Source organism: Eretmochelys imbricata, chromosome 7, assembly GCF_965152235.1.
Source record: "Eretmochelys imbricata isolate rEreImb1 chromosome 7, rEreImb1.hap1, whole genome shotgun sequence".
NCBI lineage: Eukaryota > Metazoa > Chordata > Testudines > Cheloniidae > Eretmochelys > Eretmochelys imbricata.
The window spans coordinates 90,894,048-90,914,260 of record NC_135578.1 but is presented as its reverse complement, the minus strand read 5'-3'; the positions used below and the strand labels follow the sequence as shown (position 1 = coordinate 90,914,260).

The 20,213-nt window shown below is 38.0% G+C and overlaps 1 protein-coding gene and 1 pseudogene across 1 annotated transcript in view; both read right to left on the bottom strand.

Moving 5' to 3' along the window:
- Positions 1-1,330: 1,330 nt before the first annotated feature.
- Positions 1,331-13,472, bottom strand: LOC144268200 (lysosomal acid lipase/cholesteryl ester hydrolase-like; annotated as a pseudogene).
- Positions 13,473-15,478: 2,006 nt separating this feature from the next.
- Positions 15,479-20,213, bottom strand: part of LOC144267389 (lysosomal acid lipase/cholesteryl ester hydrolase-like) — a gene marked incomplete at its 5' end in the record, with an annotated part of 29,631 nt that continues 24,896 nt past the window's right edge. The window contains 6 exon segments of the mRNA XM_077821327.1: positions 15,479-15,713; positions 16,136-16,204; positions 17,229-17,300; positions 17,453-17,599; positions 18,631-18,767; positions 19,916-20,025. Of these exon segments, the coding sequence (XP_077677453.1) occupies positions 15,480-15,713; positions 16,136-16,204; positions 17,229-17,300; positions 17,453-17,599; positions 18,631-18,767; positions 19,916-20,025 (769 nt within the window).

Genomic DNA, 20,213 nt, shown 5'->3' with positions numbered 1-20,213 from the left:
CACTCCCACTCCACCAGCTCCCAGCCCAGGGCCCAGTGAGAAGTGATACTGGCAGATTCCTCCCTGTAGAGAGTAAGTCTGCCACCCTGGATTCCTGGGAGTTTATTTTGAGAAATATGAACTCCAGAGTCAGAAAATGAAGAGTTAAGATTGAAGTAATCAGCCCTACCACCACACTATATAGACATATACCTAAAAATCTAGGCCACATGTTAATATTATAAATCTCTTTTCACATTGAATTAAGAATTAGATAATAAAATCTTGTAACTGTCAGATTGTCTTTCCTATATCTACAAAAATGAGGAGTCTAGTGGCCACCGGACTCCGTGTTGTTTTTGTGGATACCGACTAACACAGTTACCCCTCTGATACTTTCCTATATCTGTATTTCAAGATTCATTGTATCAGATTCTTCCTTTCTGATCCCTTATTAAAAAAAAAAGAACATATCTAGAATTTGAATATTTAAGCTCTATTTGTGTTGAATGCAAAGGTAGGTAAACAGAGATAACATACAACAGATCTGGAGATTTGTTTCACATTTATTTATTTTGCATATGTAGAACAATCCTCAAAATAACTCTACCTTTTCCCTGCACTCTCGTTCAACAAACATATTACACCTCTTTGTGGTCTGTATTAGTAATCATTTGGGTCAGTTCATGACCTCAGTCCTGTGACAGCAGTAAGGACTGACCCTGGTCAGATGATTGGGGTGATGAAATAAAGTCTCTAGTCCTGATCATCGGCTGCATTAGGTCAGTGTAGCTCCACTAATGTTAAAGGAATGATGTACATACTCAAAGTAAACCAAGTGTGAATCCGATCAAATGAGCTGTAGCTCACGAAAGCTTATGCTCTAATAAATTTGTTAGTCTCTAAGGTGCCACAAGTACTCCTTTTCTTCAAGTGTGAATTGGTACCATTGTGATTGCATGTCTAGCCATATTTATCAGTTGTCTCCCATACCCTCAATTAAATTTTATAGAAAAGGTCATCTAGACACCAGAGTGAAAGAATTATCTTGGAACCAGACCTTCATGCCTGTCCATGATGTGCTTTATTTCTAAAACTTGGCACATTACAAAAACAAAAGATTTACATTTACAATGCATATGCATTGTATACTGCAACTCAATATTTCCCTTCTTTGTATACATTTGTGCTGCTCCCCTAATAATGAAGTTCATTAAAGAGAATTTTATTAAAGTAAAGTAAATTCATCAAGTATAGATTGTTACATATAAGAGTTTTGTAATTCATTAAAAACCAAATAAGACAGATATCAACAGAAATGAATATAATCCTTGATCCCAAAGCCATATTTTTAAGTATTCTTCCTCATCAAGTCGAGGATTTCATTATACACGCGCTCAGGTGCATCGAGGCCCCAGATGAAATCCAGGTGGTTCCAGTCAGGAATCACCTTGTGGTAAACCAGATCAGTGACTTGTGGGAGCAAAAAGGCAACATCCATAGGGTCAGCGAGCCAGTCATTTCCACCACTCCACATCGCAGTTGGGACTTGCATGTCTGTCACATTGTATAAAGGCGGAAATATCCTTAAAAAAAAAAAAGATTTCACAAAAGAAAACAAGTTTGGATTGGAATGCAATGAACAATCAGTTACACATTACTAGAAGACTATTTTAAACAAAGAACTTTACAATGATTTACGGTAGTTCTTGAAAGAGAAAATAATTCAAATTAAACATGATGTGTAATGATTGTAACTTAAATATCACAATTTTGATGACAATAGAGAGAGAGCTTAAAATGAGTTCTCTCACACGAGTTTCATCAATTTCTGGCTCTGAAAGAATGCATTCTTATTCAATGTGTTGTAGAATTTTAATGACCTCAGAAGTTACACCTAAACTTTACACTGAAACCTCCACTATCGTAGTCTGCTGCCACATATAGAGGACATTTTCAAAGGAACAATCACACAGCAGGTGAGAGACTTCAGGATACTCAGACAAGATAAAAACAAAACAAAAAAGAAACCAAAATTCAGGATCTCTTCTGTTTCCTTCTCACAAGCCTGGTTTTGTATCTAGAGTTTCTGAGCCACTGAGAGCTTATCTATGTAGAGCAATAATGCAGATGTTCAGAGTGTGATTTCTAAAGTGTACTAATGTGTTGCTCATTAATAGGTCCATGTAGACCTTGCTGGTGTGAACTAAAAGTTCCCTAGTGCACTGAGAACTTTTAGTTCACACCAGCAGGATCGATATGGACCAATTAATCTGCTACTTGTTAGTGTGCTTTATAAATCACACCTGCATAGTCCACTTTACTGCTCCATGTAGACAAGCCTTCTTTACATTTTACCTGAACACCTCTTTTCCTCTCATCTTATGACTGTAAAATGTTTGGAAGTAAGGATGAGATATTCAAGTAAGATTATATATATATAGTATCTAGAGGGCTACATTGATTCATCACCACAATATTTTTCCATCAGATGAGTCTTCAGAGCACAACCGCTGAGCTTCCAGGCAATGTCTAAACTGCTTTTCTTCCAGTTAAAAACTCAGCTCTCTCTGAGGAGGTGCTATGCCTCTTGCTAGCGGAAGCCAAAGACTTGCTTTTGAGTCTTTTCATGCTTCAAATATCCTGCACCTCCTCGCAGCCCCCAATGACCCAGCAGACAAAACTCGAATTCCTCCAACAGACTGGTCTCCTTTCTGACTGGTACGCAACCCAGCAGGTTTTTAGCAATAATATAATGGTATTAGCAACGACTTCATTTATATTTCTGTACTCTATCCGAACTAGAATTTACAGTTGGATTAAGAACAAGGAGTGTTGTGGACCACAAGTTTCAACTTTCCAGATATTTTCATTTGAATTTTCAACCAGGAAATTGGGATGCATCATTTTTGTAACTGAGTTTCCTAGTTCTTTTAAAGAAACCAACAGTAATTGATCAGACACGAACACAACAGATTTTATATTTGAGATTAGAGATTCAAATTGGACGGAAAAGTAAGAAAATTCCAACTAGTTTTTTTCTGCTTTGAAATAAATTAGACCTTATTTTAAAATATGCTCTATTATAACCATAGGCACAGAGATACAAATGTATACTGGTGACTTACTACATAAATATGTTAAGTGTGTGGTTTTTTTTAAATAGAGGACAGTAAATTCAGTGGAATTTCTCTGGATTTATACTGGTATAAATGAGAACATAATTTGTCCCCTAATATGGAATTTTTTTTAAAGTATAGCTTTTGCTTGGCTACCATAGCTTTTGCTGTCAAATGGGATAGTATGATGCCCACTCTCTTTTTTTTACAGTTTTTTAAAGTGAAAATACTAAAATGTTTTCACATTAGATTTACCTTACCTGATCATAGTGGACTTTGTTAGCTGGTATTCCCCAGTCATAAGCTTTCAGTTTACCACTTTTAATTGCCTAGAGTAAAAATTAAATGTACATGTTTTAACTAAAACAAGGAAAAAAATTGTTACTGAATTTGCCCCCACAAAGTTAGCCTTTGAAACAAGCCACTGCAGAGGTTTGCATAATTTAGTTCAAACTGGATTCTCCAGGGTCCAACAAAGAAAGGATTTTAGGATAAATAAACTGGGATTAGATTGACTCAGGACCTTCTCCCTGATCCAACAAATGAACAGGATCGCTGGCCTATGGAAGGCCCCAATCCTTAGGGGAGGGTTGGAAGGACTTGGCCTACTGAGGTCATGTAAGACTGAGTGCTTGTTCTGAGCTTAAACTGTGATGAACTTGTGATCACAAGGAATCCCCTGAGTGGGGGTTGAAGGACTGCTCCTGCAGAATCCATATTAGGGTGATGTCTGGTGAGTTTATTAGCATGCATGTAGGTTCTTTTATTGTTTTAACAGGTTTTCTGTGTAGTGTTTTTAACTTAAGACTAAAGTAGGCTTGCATAGGAAGTGCTATGTCGTACCTTCTAACTCTAGCAATTATACCTGTTAACCGTTTCTGAAGAGAAAGCAAGCAGGTGTCCTTGGGCAATCTGCCGCTGATGGGAATAACACAGTGAAGGCAGGGAACTGTGCAGCCTGGACATACCCAGGTCAAAAGGGATTGACAATGTGGATTTCCACTCCAGAAAGCCAATGGCTGGTGAGCTGGAAGCCTAAGAGTGGGTGCTCTTGCTGGACCACTGAGGGGGAATACAGCTGCTGCTGCCCTGAACTGAGACAATGGCATGTCTTCTCTACCATTCCTTTACAGAGATAAAAAAAGGATATTTTGTTGATTATATTTCCATGTATCCTGGGTGGGGACTGGCACAGAGTACTAACTTGCAAGCTAATTTGTACATTATGCAGGGAAAAAAAACTAGCAGTGCTGCCCTGTGAGGTTGCTCTGTATTTAGCTATGTTCATGCCTCTGCCAAGTTCTCTGCTTGTAGAATATACTAAGCCACATATACTAAGGGTAGACAAAAGTATGATTAAGGGACGATTAGTTCTTTCAATGTGGCAATGCCAGCTTGATTGATAAATTGTTGGCACTGAGAATAAATTATGACAATAGAATAGGAGACTGGCCCTAAAATCAATTTTCAAACATCAGGTACAATTGTTACATAATGATTGCAGAGTACTTTATATTTCAGAAGTTCTACCTGTTTCCAGTGAATCACGTTTTGTACAGAGGTTCCAGCTGGGGCATGTGTTATATACACATATATTCGGCTCTGAAAGGAAACATTTATATTTCATAACAAGTTTCATCTCACGAATGGATCTACTTATTTATCACAAATCAATGCTGGCAATTTCAAGGATAAATCTGTTTTGCAAAAAATATCTGAGGAACAATTGTTGTTTAGATGTACCATATTTAAGTTCTTCTCTATAATCCACATAGCTCAGACATGAGATTGCCACAAAACTCTGATAACATGACCAAGCTGCAAAATTCAGCAACAAACAAGTCAGCAAAAAAATTCTGTCGTATGAATTCTTTTACGCCAACTACAGTCTGTAAAATTACAAAGATTCATATTTAATACAATTACAGATATTGGAGATAAAACCTGCCCTTCCCTCTATCTACCAATCAAAGAATGTCTCCTACAGTATATTCAAGTTCTGTGTTCAATACACATTTAAATAACTCAGGTGATTAGGAAGTGGAATACTATTCGCCATTCCAATTGTCCTCACAGTTAAGAATTTTTCCTTCAGATTTTCTAATCCTTAATTATTTCCTTCGACTTACGCCTTTTGGATAGACTTAAGTAATTCCTCTCCCTCCTTGGTATTTACAACTTTCAGATACAGCCAAACTACCACACTATCCCTCCGTCTTTTGGCCAAGCTACAGGAGCATAGGCATTACTATACCAGATCAGACCTCTGGTTCAACCAGTACCATTACTGGTCTCTGCAGTACCACATACTTCAGAGGGAGATACTAGAATCCTTATAATAGAGAATCATGGAACAACACGCCTGAAGCAATAAGGCGAAAATCCCTTGTTTTATACCTTGCCTAGTACAGCTGGATGTACTCATTAACCATATAAATGCCTAATCCTCCTTTGAACCCTGCTAAGCTTTCTCCTTTTAGAGTTTTAGATTTGTTGCCCTTCAGTTTTACTGAATGCTACCTTTTTCTTGTATTAGGAAAAGAGGTAAGTGGCAATGCTTTGTTATAACCTCAACACCATTTTCTATTTTATAAACCTCTCATGTCTCCTTTTATTCATACACTCTCTGAATAGTCCAAGATTTTTTCATTCCCCCATGACTCTGAAGTCTGCCCATCCCTCTAATTGGTTTCCTAATTCTGCTATAATATACTTTACGGGTAAATTTTAGCACAGTAAACACAGATTATGGATTAAGATATGTGACTAGTTTTAATATTTGTGCAAATTTACACAGTAAAATCTCTGGAAATCCTAGAATGTCTTACTTCATTTTAACTGTTCTGTCCTAATGGGTTTTAGAATCCCCACCAAAAAGTCCAACTAACTTTGGTTAACAGATATTCTGTCTAAAAAAAAATCACCTACCTTGATCACTGCATCGGGAAGCAACGCAAGCTTTGTCAACAGGCTTTGGGCATATTTAAGTGTGGCTATAGGAGCTAAGGCAAAATACATTTGGATTATTTGAGCCAGCTGGGGCATGGTTGAAAATGCTATGAAAGCTGAAAATGAAGAAAGAGATGTACAAGTTACTATTGCAACGAGTTCAAGCACAATGTTTAGATTTTGTGAAAACTATTTTACAAAGTGAAAGGAGAACAGAAATGTTGAGAATTTTTAAAGGGTCAATTGAAAACACAGGCTGTTTACAATGTAAACATTCCCTAGCTACATTTGCAGTCGACACATTGCAAAAACCCCCATTGAAGTATGAAGATAAGATGACGACACTTTCAGTCTGAAACTGTGTTTCAGCTTAAAGTAACTTGAACGGAATTTAGTGCCTTTGCCTTGCTTAATAAAACACTGTTGTGGAACAAAGTTTTGCTGGCTTGTAAATAAATAGTGTCCTGTGTGCATACTTCAGGTTTTCCTTAAAGCGTGATTATAGTCAGAAGAACAACTGTCAGAATGGCACCTCCTACTCAGATGTCCTTCCTTGGTATTGCCAGGCCCAGATTTACTTATCTGAGCAAAAGAAATAAGCATTTTTTACTCATTAGCACTGCAGAAACCGAATAACTATTGTGACGCTGAGTGGGCTGCTACTGTGGTTCATGTATCAACAGAATTCTTAACTGAATTTCTATGTTCCTGTCCACCCTAGGATAAAATGGTTTATTTTACTATGTGGCAGCTACTATGAAATTCTAAACCTAGAGAAGACAGGGCAATGGTATTTTAAAATGTAATCTGCTTGTGGATATGTATTGTTAAAACGTGACCTAACACTTTCTTTCTAATGTGGACAAACCCAAGAGCACAATCTGCACTTCATGGTGTACACCTTAATTTCACCTTAACCACACACTCCAGCTGGATCAGCGTTATTGGTGACAGTGATGAGCAAGTCAAAAACCAGAACGTGACGTTCAGATGACACAGCTATCAGAACATGATATTGCCCTAAAAAGTTCCCCTCTGGTCACATGTGATATCTCCAGCACAGCGGAAAGTGTGTGTGTGTGTGTGTGTGTGTGTGTGTGTGTGTGTGTGTGTGTGTGTGTGTGTGTGTGTGTGTGTGTGTGTGGTGGGCTGGGGGAGGTGGAAGAGATCTAGACTTCAAAGGACAGAGAGTTCAATTGTTAACGACAGACACTGCATTCCCCTCAACTCACCTGTCATGGTGCCTTCTGAATGTCCAACATAATACAGTTTCTCTTGTCCAGTTTTTTGCACAATAAAATCTATCACAGCTGGATGGTCATATTTAGCCATTTCATCATAGCTATAAAAGGAAGGGTGATCATCTTTATGTCAGTTGTGTAATTGTCTGCATTTGAACACCAAAAGCCTTAGAACTGAAAAACAGTCATAGCACTACAAGGTTCTCCATATTATTCCCCCCAAGCACCTCAAATGTTTTTAGTCCCCTCTACACTGGGCCAGGAACTGACATAAGGAACTATATTTAAACTAAAAAGAAAAGGAGTACTTGTGGCACCTTAGAGACTAACCAATTTATTTGAGCATAAGCTTTCGTGAGCTACAGCTCACTTCATCGGATGCTTATGCTCAAATAAATTGGTTAGTCTCTAAGGTGCCACAAGTACTCATTTTCTTTTTGCGAATACAGACTAACACAGCTATTACTCTGAAACCTATATTTAAACTCTGTTCCAGCTACACCAAACAATATAGATCATAGGCACTAACTGTGTTTAAAAGAAGAACACATTGTTTTAGACACTAACCAAACTTGTATTTTGCAACTGCAGCTGTTTTTAGTACCAGGGTTGCAGGGTTGTGCAGAACCATTTTACTCCTTTCGTAAATTCAGTAATTTGACTTAACGGATTTATCATGTACCACAATAATTTTAGTGTTCATCCCCAGAGAACTCCAAATACTGTATCAACAGAGAAAGACAATACGACCTACATGTTTGTGTGTGTCCACTAATTCTGGAGGTGCAGTCTGACATCTCAAGGCCTGATTTTTTTAGATGCTTAGCAACTCCAACTCCAATTGACTTGAATGGAGCTGGAGATTTCAACTCATCTGAAAATCCAGCTATAAATTGTGAAATTAGAAATTAGTGTTTTGGCTTACTTCTTACTTTATCAGGACAATGGATTCCCAGCATCACTTTATAAAACAAAATAAATTGGTCATGTCATAGTTTTCCCCAAAACTACAGTCTACCTGAAAGCCCAGAATTCCTCTTGGTGCACTGAAAGGTTTATGTGTCGTCTGGACCAAGTGTTCCCTCTGCTATTTCCTATCCAAACATCATAGCCCGCATCTGCTAGAATGAAGTCCAGGCTGTTTGTGGCCAGATTAATGATCCAACTGGTACCATCTGCAAGTAAACCATGATGCAGAAACACAACAGGCTTCGGACCCGAAAGAGAGAGAGAGAGACACCAAATATTCCACACAAGCAAAACTTCTGTGACGCTGATAATGAAACAACACTCATGCTTCATAGTCAAATTCCTAAATCTAGCATTAACCTCTGGAGAGAGATTTGTTGAATTGCCAAGGACTGTATTTTAAAGGATTTTAATTTAAAGACATATGTCCTTACAGTAGGACGATTGCATAGACCCCTTTCATTTTTTGTGCAGTGGGTCTAAACCCAAGAAAAGTGTCAGGGGAAAATGGTGTTTCTCAAATGCATCACTACTAAATATAGAAATCTTTAGAGAAGATTTAAGAGAAAGGCTTGTTATTACCATAGCTACATGCAAACAGAGTATCTTTCAGGATTAGTCCTATTGTACTTGATTTTCAAATGATTTGATTTTGATATGTAGTTTAGGCTCCAAGCTGTACATGTCTGGTTGTATCTTAGGTTAGTGAGCATCACTCTGATTATTGGATCCAGGATTTTGTTGTCTATTGGAGAGAATGCAAGCAATTGGGCTCCGTTTCCTCAGGTACTCCACACCTGTTCCCATAATATCAGTATCTCACTGCATTAGTTTCTCTTGCTCTCCCCCACACTCAGTGTCCACGTTTATTCCCCATTCAGTAGCTTCTGATAACACTTGGTTTTAAGTGTCATGTAGTGAGTGCCAGTGCACCTTATACCACTGTATTTCAGATCATTTCCTTTTCAGAGTCATTACTTTTGCCCCACTCCCTGCAGCACTCATATATACGCACAGTTTTGTGTAAGTGACCTAGAATAAATAAGTATCTGCCAATCATCCCAGCTCGATCTCAGTTGTGAACACTTGCCCCAAAGAGTTGATATCTGGAGTACACTAGTAGGTAAAGGAGTCTTCCCTTCCACTTCTGGTCTTGAGCTGCTAGTTTTCCTGAAGGGGAATCACTTAATGTCTTGCTGCAGAGAAAGTGGTTCCAGGGACCAAAAGGGTTTGAATGGCTAGGAGGGGATGCCACTACCAAAGAGCATTTCTAGCCTTCACCACAATCTTGACTAAGTTCACCACCAAACTCTCAGTCCCCTTCTCCTCCAAACCAAACAACCACTCACTCCTGCTCTGGAACCTACCAGCCACAGTCTTCCACCACCAGAGGCCCATCTCTCCCCCCTTCCTTTCCATAAATTGATGCGATAGAAACATTTCACCAGCCCTGGTACTCCAACAAGCAGTTTAAAGCTGACAGCGTAGCTCATGTCCTTAGCATACATATGGTCTACTATATACAATTAAAGCCCTCCGATCTAACAGCCAAAAGGTCTATTTACAACTGAGGCTAGTTAAATGATTTCTCTACAAAATTAATACAGCTGGCACAGAAAGGTATTCCATTTTGCAGGGGATTTCACTATTTTGAAATATGGTTTCATTTCAATTCGGAACAAATCCCCAAAATTTCAGATTTATCCACAAAAGGGAATGGAGTCCTGGCTTCAGAGCAGTCCACCTGGTAGGCTGCCCTGGAGCTGTGTGCCCTGGAAACCTGGGCTTCAGAGGAGCCAAGGTGAGCAAGGGGACAGGAAATTAAGCATGTGTCCATTGGAAACCTGCCTCCCAGGCAGGGTTCTGAAACCTGGCTGGTTTCCAGAGGATCTTCATTAAAATTGAACCATCTCCATGTCACTCAGTCAGCAAATTCTGACAAAAAGCTTGCATCTGCAGTGACTCAAAATTAAGTGTGCAAAAATAGATTGATAGAAGAAGAAGCTTTATACTACATCAAAAGAAACCATCTCCAAAGAGCACTACAAAGAAGATGAACAGTGGATGCCAAGGAAGAGATTGGTTTTCACATTACATAGGCAAACATTAAACTGAAACAGTAACCGAAATTTACACAGCATTCAGACAAACGTATGAAGCTTTTATATGAATGATGTTCATATGTGTCTATAATAATACTGATGGCTTAGTGGTTTATGTTTGAAATGGATACCAAAAAATTTGGAAAATCTGTTAGGTTTTTGCTTACTCCAAATGACTTATTTTCAGACTTATAAATGACAGTTAGGAGTTAGTCAAAAATCATCATAAATTTGGGAGACTGCACAAATTAAAAGAGACAGAAAACCCAGTACCAGTCTCACTGGAGGGATAACAGCAGTTTACAAAAACACTATACAAAAATACAATATCAGCATGAATTAAATATACTTTATCTATTACTTCTACAGTTACTGTCCCCCCATTCTGTAAAGGTTCCCCCTTTATCTATTACTTCTACAGTTACTGTCCCCCCATACTGTAAAGGTTCCCTGAACAGCAACAAAGCCTACAGACCGATGGTCTCTGTTTTAGACTTGTGGCTGGTGCGTCTTCTGGACAAGAGATAATGTTGCTCAAGGCAGAACAATTCACTTAGACCTCAACATTTAGATTGCAGCAGTGGCACTTCAGTCCTCCTAGCCTCTTTTTCACACCCATAAAGGTTCATACTACCGGGACTCAGTTTTCCCATCCACACAGGCAAAAGCCTTTCATCACATCAGCCTTCAGTTTGTCTCCCGATTTTGCTTACTCCCTCTTTTCCCTGACTTCTACGTAGTGCTCCCACTTTTCCTCTTGTGCTCCCTCGCCGCCCAGTACTCCTTTGACTTTTAGGAGACCTTTACCTGCATCTTTATTCTCCCTGGTTCTCATATACACTTCACGGTCCTCTAGCAGCTTTTAGAGTGCTTCTCTACAGCATTTTCTGCCACCTACCATAAAGACAATTTGCACTGCTGATGTGTTCTCTATGGGGACTAAGAGTGGAAAGCAGGGTATGGGCATGTTTGAGGGTCCTTGCAGGGACATTGTTTAATTCCTGCAATGCTGAAGTTACAGATGGACTTTTCCACAGCTGGAGGCCAGGACTAGACTGGCACATGCAGGAAAACTAGCATTCAGGTAACTCTGGGTAACTCTCCTCCATTCTGCACAAAAATATCACACACATCCATGCAGAGCAGACAGAATGCCTGCTGAAATGCTTAGGAAGAACAGTAGCATAAGGGATGGAAATACAAGATGGTTCAGTTGATGTATAAAGAACTTTTGTTCATTGTCATAGTCAGTAAACTGATATGAAATGAAGACTAGTATGTCTGTCAGCAAAAACATTCAAAAACTTCTAGGCTTAATTTTTATAGCCACAAATCCTTTCTTCCATGCATATTATAGAAATTAAAATTTATATTCTACACCACAAACATCCCCATAAAACTAAAACTACAGAGAAAAATACTGGCTCCCCGTAACAATAGTAGAACCCCATCTTTAGATTTGCAGAATTTGCTAAGACCCCTGAAAACCTCCTGTATGTATTGCTGTAATCTAGGTCATATTTAAGACAGGAAGGAATTTAAGGTTACAAGTTTCCTATTTAATACGGACATAAATTTTACCTGTGTTGTCAGCATTTACTTTCTCATGAAGAATTCTGTTAAACACTAAGGATATAGCCATCTGCTGTCACATCATCATGCTCTTCACTAGGGTACCCCCTGTATTGAATTATTTCACTCTGCAGGAAGAAAAAAAAATCAAAGGCTTTGGTCTCAGACTGCCAACAGGTTTTCATTTTTTGAAGGCTTTCCTAGGCCATGTATTTACTATTAGGGGGTTTTACTGGACGTAGTTTCTGGTGGGATATTTTCAAGGAATCTGAACTGTGAGGCATTATCTATTATAGCCTCTGTCAGTTTATTCCACCAAATAAGGTGAATTAATAATGTATATTTCATTGTTTCTCAGAGATTCCCCCGACCCAACTCTCTCTTTAATACATTACTTACAATATTCATATACATTCAGGATGGTCATTTGACCTGCTGTCAGAGAGTCCTTGCATCAAAACAATTCCATGGATCAAACATGGTACAGCTACAGAATGCCACATCTTGGGTCAGCCTAGAATAATACGTTTCATATTAGTGCTATCTGAATCATGCTTAACTCCCCCAAGCAGAATGTGTCCTCACCAGTTATGACCAAGTAGCTTAATGTTCCATATAGTCTGCCTAAGAAAACAAGTTACAATGGGCCTGCAAAACTCAGGAACTATGCTATGTATTCTTGAGCACCTTCTTGTCCATTAACACATAACTTTTATAAGCTGAAAACTGCAGGACTGAGTCCTGTTTTCCTGTTGCTTATTTTACTGGTCATCATATACTATGTTGGGCACAAAATATTCAGCCGGGGCTATGTGAAGCTCTAGGCTGCACTGATTATGCTGTGTTTGGTCTCAGTCCTGTAAAACAGCAGTACCACACAGAGTGTCAGAGACTCAGTAAATGTGGTGTAAAGAGCCATAATTACTTTATATCTTAATATCCTGTTCATTACAGATACTACAGATGGGTCTGAGATGTGAAGTTCAGATTCAAACTTAATCAATCAAAATTAATGGTTCAACCCATGAAGGAAATAGGAGTTAGGTGCAAAGCTTCGATCAATTTTTCCAGGGTAAGAAAGCCAAACATTTTTCATTCCCTTCTAATTAAGCCAATTCCTTCAGCAAAGAAGAAAATAACCAACAATGCAATTTAGAAAGACAGTTCTCCACTGCAGTCTCTTCTGTATTGTCCTTTCCATCTTTCTCCTCTTCTTCCTGGGGAGCAACCTGTCCCTCCAGCAGTTCTTTGTAAATTATCCACATCTTCATAGGAATTAAATCATTTATCTGCCTTTTCTGGAGCATTAACTAATCTAGCTTTTTCACCATTTAGGATCTTTTTTGGCTGGACACCATAGTGCAAAAAAACTTGAATCCTTTCTCCTGGAGATGTTGGTTTACATTAACAAACTAGAATGTCTAGCATTGAGAGTCTATTTCTACATCCATAGTTGTAAGCTGATTACCTTGAAATATTCTTACCAAATACAGTCTAAGTCTCTGGAGACAAAAAAGCTCTCTTATAAGTAGTGGGGGCATGCTCTCAACAGGTTTTGAAGTGCAAACTGCAATGTGCCCTATCGCCAAATCAAATCCTTTATCTTCAATTGCAATGATACGCAAGTCAGAAGGAAGTTAACATGCTGTTCTCCTGGCTCCCTTTTAAGGATTTTAGTCATTCCTTCATTTGATTCAAGTTAGATCTGCCAGTGGGCAGGCTTTCTTATTTTACACTAGTGGGCAGTATTTCAACTTCATTGTGCACTTTTGGGATCTTTCAGGCATCCCATTCTCTGGTCCACTTCAGTGAGCCTCTCTTTACAACCATCTATGATGGTCTAATGGATTTGAGGGTAGCTTGTAAAGCTATGACATGTTCGAAGACATATTCTTTATCACCTCTTGGTACTCTTTGAAAAAATGTGTTTTCAATTCCCGCCCCCCCCCGCATCTCTTGCATGCATTATTAGCTACAGAGTTTGCCAGCAGCAAATACTGTAAACTAATTTAAAATTAAAAAATTAATATTACAGCCATCCTAAGATGCTTTTGATATTGGAGAGTGTTTTTTCTATTTAAAGTATTTTCTACTCTGAGACTTCATGTAAGCAATAGTAAACAACATAACTAAAACTCTCAGAAACATTTGTTTTGTGCTAGAATTTGTTTTAGAATTGAGAAACACCATTTTTAGTTTTCTATGTATGTACATGGCAATGGGAGGAGAGAAATGCTCTCAGACTCCTATGCATGCACAAATGTGCTGATTGCTTTAAAAGGCGGATATAGTTTTGTTCAGATTTAGCAGGTCTCTTAGGCTTTAATAAGCAAGATTTAAGACACTTATATCTTTAAAACTACTGAATAAGTTATTTAAAGTTTTTGACTAATGAGAACCAGGATGCGGAGTCTCAAGTTGTTCACAGTTTAAACAATTAGCAAGATTCTCCTTGTGATTTTGCAGTCTGTTTTGGGTGTTTTGATAAAGTAAAAGAAACGTGTCTTTGAATTAAGTTTTTGGCAAAAAAAACCTAAATATTGATTCAATGTGAATATCAGCTACATGTTAACAGTGTGTGTCTTTTCTCACTGAATTGAGCATTAAATATTAGAATCTTGTAACCGTTGCATTAGCTTGCTATTTATCATTCAAGATTGTTCTATCAGATTCTTCCTTTCTGATCTTCTAATTATGAAACAAAAGAAAGAATACATTTCTGAATTTGAACATTTAAAGAACTTTACTTTTATTGAATTCAAAAGCTATGTAAATAGAGCTGATAGATTACAGTTGCAGAGATTTATTTTTAGTTAATGGCACACATCAGCTAATACGTATATAGAACAATCTCCTCCTAATAGCCTTTTTCTACTACCTTCTTCTTCAAGGGGACAATAAAAAGACATGCCTACTGGATCTCTTCATGGTCTGTATTGATAATCACTGGGATTAGTACAGAATGACTTTTGGTCATGTGACAGGAGTATTGACCCTGACCCCAGGTGGCTGACTGGTACCATGAAATAAAATCTGGCCCAGATCCTCAGCTGCATTAAAATCAGCATAGTTCCAGTGACAAAGGAATTACATATTTAAAAAGTAATTAACAACTTGGGTGCTTTTCTGAATTTGGGTATGTGATTGCGTGTCTAGTTTAGCCACATGTATCAGTTGTGCCCCATGCATTCAATTCACCTTACAGAAACGGTCAACCAGACACCAGCTAAGAAAATCATCTTGGAAGCAGATCTACCCTCCTATTCATGATGTATGTAATTTACTATACATACTTTAGAAAGCAGAAGACTTTAAACTTGTGTGTGGTGCTTTTAAAATGTACGTTGCTAGTTGAATTACTTTCTTTGGATACGTATATGCTGCTGACCTAATATTTAAGATCATTAAAGAGAATCTTATTAAAGTAAATATAGTGAATATAGACCATTATGTTTTGTATGCAAACAGTTTTGTAGTTCACTAAAAATCAAGAAAAACAGATATCAACAGAAATTAATCAAATCCTTGATCCTACAGCCACATTATTTTCACGGGTTTTTCCTCATCAAGTCAAGGATTTCATTATACATGTGCTGAGGTGCATCCAGGCCCCAGATGAAATCCAAATGGTTCCAGTCAGGAATCGCCTTGTGATAAACCAGATTAGTGACTTGTGGGAGCAGAAGGGCAACATCCTTAGGGTCAGCGAGCCAGTCATTTCCACCACTCCACATTGCAGTTGGGACTTTCATGCGCTTCACATTATATAAGGGAGGAGTATCCTTTAAAAAGGGGGGTTTATAAAAGAAAAAAAGAGTTTCATGTCACTAGAGGATTATTTAAAACAAAGAACAACTTTATAATGGATTTATTGTCATTCTGGAAAGGATAGCACTGAGGACAAGGGAGTTGTGAATCAGAAGTTTTGAATTTCCCTGACAGTTCGTATTTGAATTTTCAACCAGGAAATTCACTGCATCATTTTTGGAACTAAGTTTTCCTAATTTCTTTAAAGAAACAGTAACAGAACAGAAACATGTAATATGCAAGGTTAGACATTGCAACTGGAAGAAAAGACCAACTAAGTGATTCTATTTTGAAATAAATTTTGAAAATGGTTCCTAGCCTTTGCTATCTCTCCCCCTCCCCCCCTTTTTTTTTTTTAAACAGAAAGACAAATATTTCCCCATTTGGAGAGGTTTACCTGATTATAGTGCAAACGGTTGAACCAGATTCCCCAGTCATAAGCTTTTAGTTTACCAGTTTTAATTGCCTAGAGTATAAGATTAAAATCAAATGTATATACATTTTAGTAAACATAATTGTGATCATTGTGAGGAAAAGATAGGTTCATTACTTCATACATTTGCAGATTTTTCACATGTAGAGGCTAATAATTCTCTCTGCCTTAAAAACCTGAGGGGGTGAAATACAGGGAGACAGCAGCTGAACGAAAACTGGGTTGTCATACTACCCTGAGGTAACTGGAATGCACGTAGCAGAGCAAGTCTGGTGCTTCTAAACAGATATACGGCCACAAGGGGAAAGTATTAAAAATATATGGTTACACCATGTTTACTCTGCTATATCTATCTATAATTTAAATAGCATGACAGAAAAAAATTGATATTTTGTTTGCTGCAGTCCCATGTATTCTGGGTGTGGGTTGGCAGTCAATATCAATTTGCAAGATAATTAACATCTTACTCAAGAAAAAAAACCTAAGGCTTTGTCTACGCTTTGTCTGTGGTAAGTCGACCTAAATTACGCTAGTCCAGCTACGTGAATAACGTAACTGGAGTCGACGTAGCTTATGTTGATTTACTGCAGTGTCCACACCACACTGCGTCAACAGGAGACACTCTCCCATTGACTTATCTTACTCTTCTTGTTCCGGTGGAGTACGAAGTCAACTGGAGAGTGCTCTGCTGCTAATTTAGCAGGTCTTCAGTTCACCAGACCTCCTAAACTGACCCCCGCTGCACTGATCACAGCAGTGTCGATCTCCAGTAAGTGTAGACATATCCTTAATAGTAGTGCTGCCCTATAAGATTTCTTGCATTTAAGGTATTTTCATGACACTGCCAAGGGTCTGTTTTGCAAAATATACTGTGCTAGGCCATTAAGGGATAATTAATTTTTTTGATGAGGCAATGCCATCTGGATTGATAATTTATTCTGAATGACAACGTTTCCTGACAGAATAGTATGGGAGACAGACCGTAAATCAATTTTCAAATACAACATATAATTTTTACATTACGATTGAAGGGCACTTTATGTTTCAGAAATTCTACCTGTTTCCAATGAATCATATTTTGTACAGATGTTCCCGCTGGGGCATGTGCTGTATACACATGTACTCGGCTCTGAAAAGAAGTATTTAAATTTCACAAGAAGTTTCATTCAGGAAGCGGCTCCATTTATTTATCACAAATCAATGCAGACAATTTCAAGGATAAATCAGTCTTTCAAAAAAACAAAAAACAAAAACAAAACAAACACCCTGATTTATACATACCATATTTAAGTTCTTCTCATTAAATCCACACAGCACAAACAGGATATTACCACAAATCTCTGATAAACTCATATGGCGGCAAAATTCAACAGCAACCACCTCACCAAAGTAAGTGTGGGGTAAAAAATCTTTATTCCCAAAAATAATCTGTAAAATTACAAAGATTTATATTTATTACAATTACAGATATTGGCGATGAAATCTTCCTTTCCCTCTATTAACGCTAAACTCAGATGTAATATAGGGGACATTCTATGTTCAATGTATATTTAAATAACTCAGGTGAGGACAGTTCCACCACTTGGAAACAGTCAACTCCCTATTCCAAAAGTTTCACTGTTAAGATCTCGATTACTATTTTCTAATCCTTAATTAATTCTTCCTAGTTTTCCTCTTTGGATACTCCTAAATAATTCCTCTCCTTCTTTGGTATTTGCAACCTTCAGGGTCTACTAAACTATTGCATGGTCTCTTGGCAAAAGTTATTGGCATTACTGTGCCAGATCAGGCTAGTGGTCCAACTAGTCCAGTTACTGCTCTCTGCAGTAATACATGCTCCAAAGGAAAATACTAAAATCCTCATAATGGAGAATCATGCCAGTGGGGGGAAGTAACTTCCAAAGTCATGGCAGCTCATGCTTAGTTTATACCCTGAAGCAATAACGTACCCTTATTTTGTATCCTACCTAGTATAGCTGGATACCCTCATTACCCATAGAAATGTCTATCCCTCTTTTGAATCCTGCTAAGCTTCATCCTGTCAGAGTTTTAGATTTGTTGCCCTTCAGTTTTATGGAATGCTAACTTTTTCTTGTATTAGGAAAAAGGGTAAGGTAGAATGGCAATGCTCTGTTACCACCTCTACACCATTTACTATTTTATACACCTCTCATGTCTCCCTTTAATTCATACACTCTCTGAATAATCCAAGATTTTTTCCACTTTCCCATGAAAGTGAAGTCTGCGCATGACTCTAATCCATTTTCTAACATACTTTAAGGGTAAATTTTGGCACTGTAAACACAGATTATGGACTAATGTACGTGACTAGCTTTGACAGCAGATTGCACACTAAAAATCGCTGGATATTCTACAGTGTCTCAACTCATTTTAGAATCCCCACCAAAAGGTCCTACTAACTTTGGCCAACAGATATTCTGTGTGAAGAAATTGCATACCTTGATAATTGAATTGGGAAGTAATGCAAGCTTTGTCAATGGGGATTTGGCATATTTCATTGTGACTACAGGAGCTAAGGCAAAATACATTTTGATTCTTTGAGCCAGCAGGGGCATGGTTGAAAATGCTATGAAAGCTGAAAATGAAGAAAGACATACAAGTTACTATTGTGGAGTTCAGGCACAATGTTTAGTTTTTGTAAAAACTATTTTACAACTGCAATGAGAACAGAAGTGTTGAGAATTTTCAAAGGGTCAATTGAAAACAGAGGCTGTTGATAATGTAAACATTCTCTAGCTGCATTTGTGGCCCACACCTTGAAGTGCAATGCTAGGTCGCAATTTTCAAAAGACTCGATTACTAGGAAGTTCCCATTGAAGTTTGAGGATGAGATGATGACACTTGCAGTCTGAAACTTTCTTTCAGGTGAACTTAACTGGAATTTAGTGCCTTTGCTTAGCTTAATGAAATGCTGTGTTAAAACAAGGTTTTGACTATTTGAAAGTAGAGACCTGAGTGTGCATGTCAGATTTCCCATAAAGTGTGATTATACTCAAAAAAACAACTGTCAGAATGGCACATCCCTACTCAGATGTCCTTCCTCTGATTTACTTATGCAAGCAAATGAAGTAAGAATTTATTACTCTTTTAGCACTTCAGAACCCAAATAACTATTGTAAGGCTGAGTGAGGTCCTACCGTGGTTCATACATCAAAAGAATTGTTAACTGAATTTCTCTGAGTCCACCCTAGTATAAAATGGGTTTTTTTTTCCTATATGGCAGCTACTGTGCAATTCTCAACCCTAGAGAAAACAGGGCAATGGTGCTTTACAATGTTAGTTGGTCAAGGTGAACCACGGGTGTTCAAATACAATATTCCTGCTCTCTGTTAGGATTTTATAATGTGCTAGTTGAAACATGTTAACTCACATGTTCTAGCAATACACTTTCTTCCTAAAGTGGACAGGCCCAAGATAAAAATCTGTACTTCATACTGTGCACCTTAACTACACACTCCAGTTGCATCCAGGTTATGGAATGATTATGTGTAAGTCTAAAAAGAACAGAACATGACTTTCAGATGACAGAGCAACCAGGACATGACATTACCCTAAAAATTCTCTTCTGGTTGCATGTGGTATTTGCAGCACAAACAAAGGGAATTGGAACCAGGGTGCATGTGGGTATGGGAGGCGGATGTGTGGCAAAGGAGAGAAGAGATCTCGCTTATAATGGACAGTTATTTCCATATTTAATGATACACCGTATTCCCCTTAACTTACCTATAGTGGTGCCTTGTGAATGGCCAACATAATACAACTGCTCTTGTCCAGTTTTCTGCACAATAAAATTAATCACTGCTGGAAGGTCATATTTAGCTAGTTCATCAAAGCTACAAAAGGAAAAATACTATCTTTAAGTGTAATAGAATTAGGAGTCTACTTTTAAACACAAAATGTCTTTGAACCATAGAATAGGCATAGCACATGTACTGCAAGCCTCTCCAAATTGTTCCCCCAAAATGCCTCTAGTGTTTATACCACACTGGGCCAGAAACTGAAGTAAGGAATCATGTTTAAA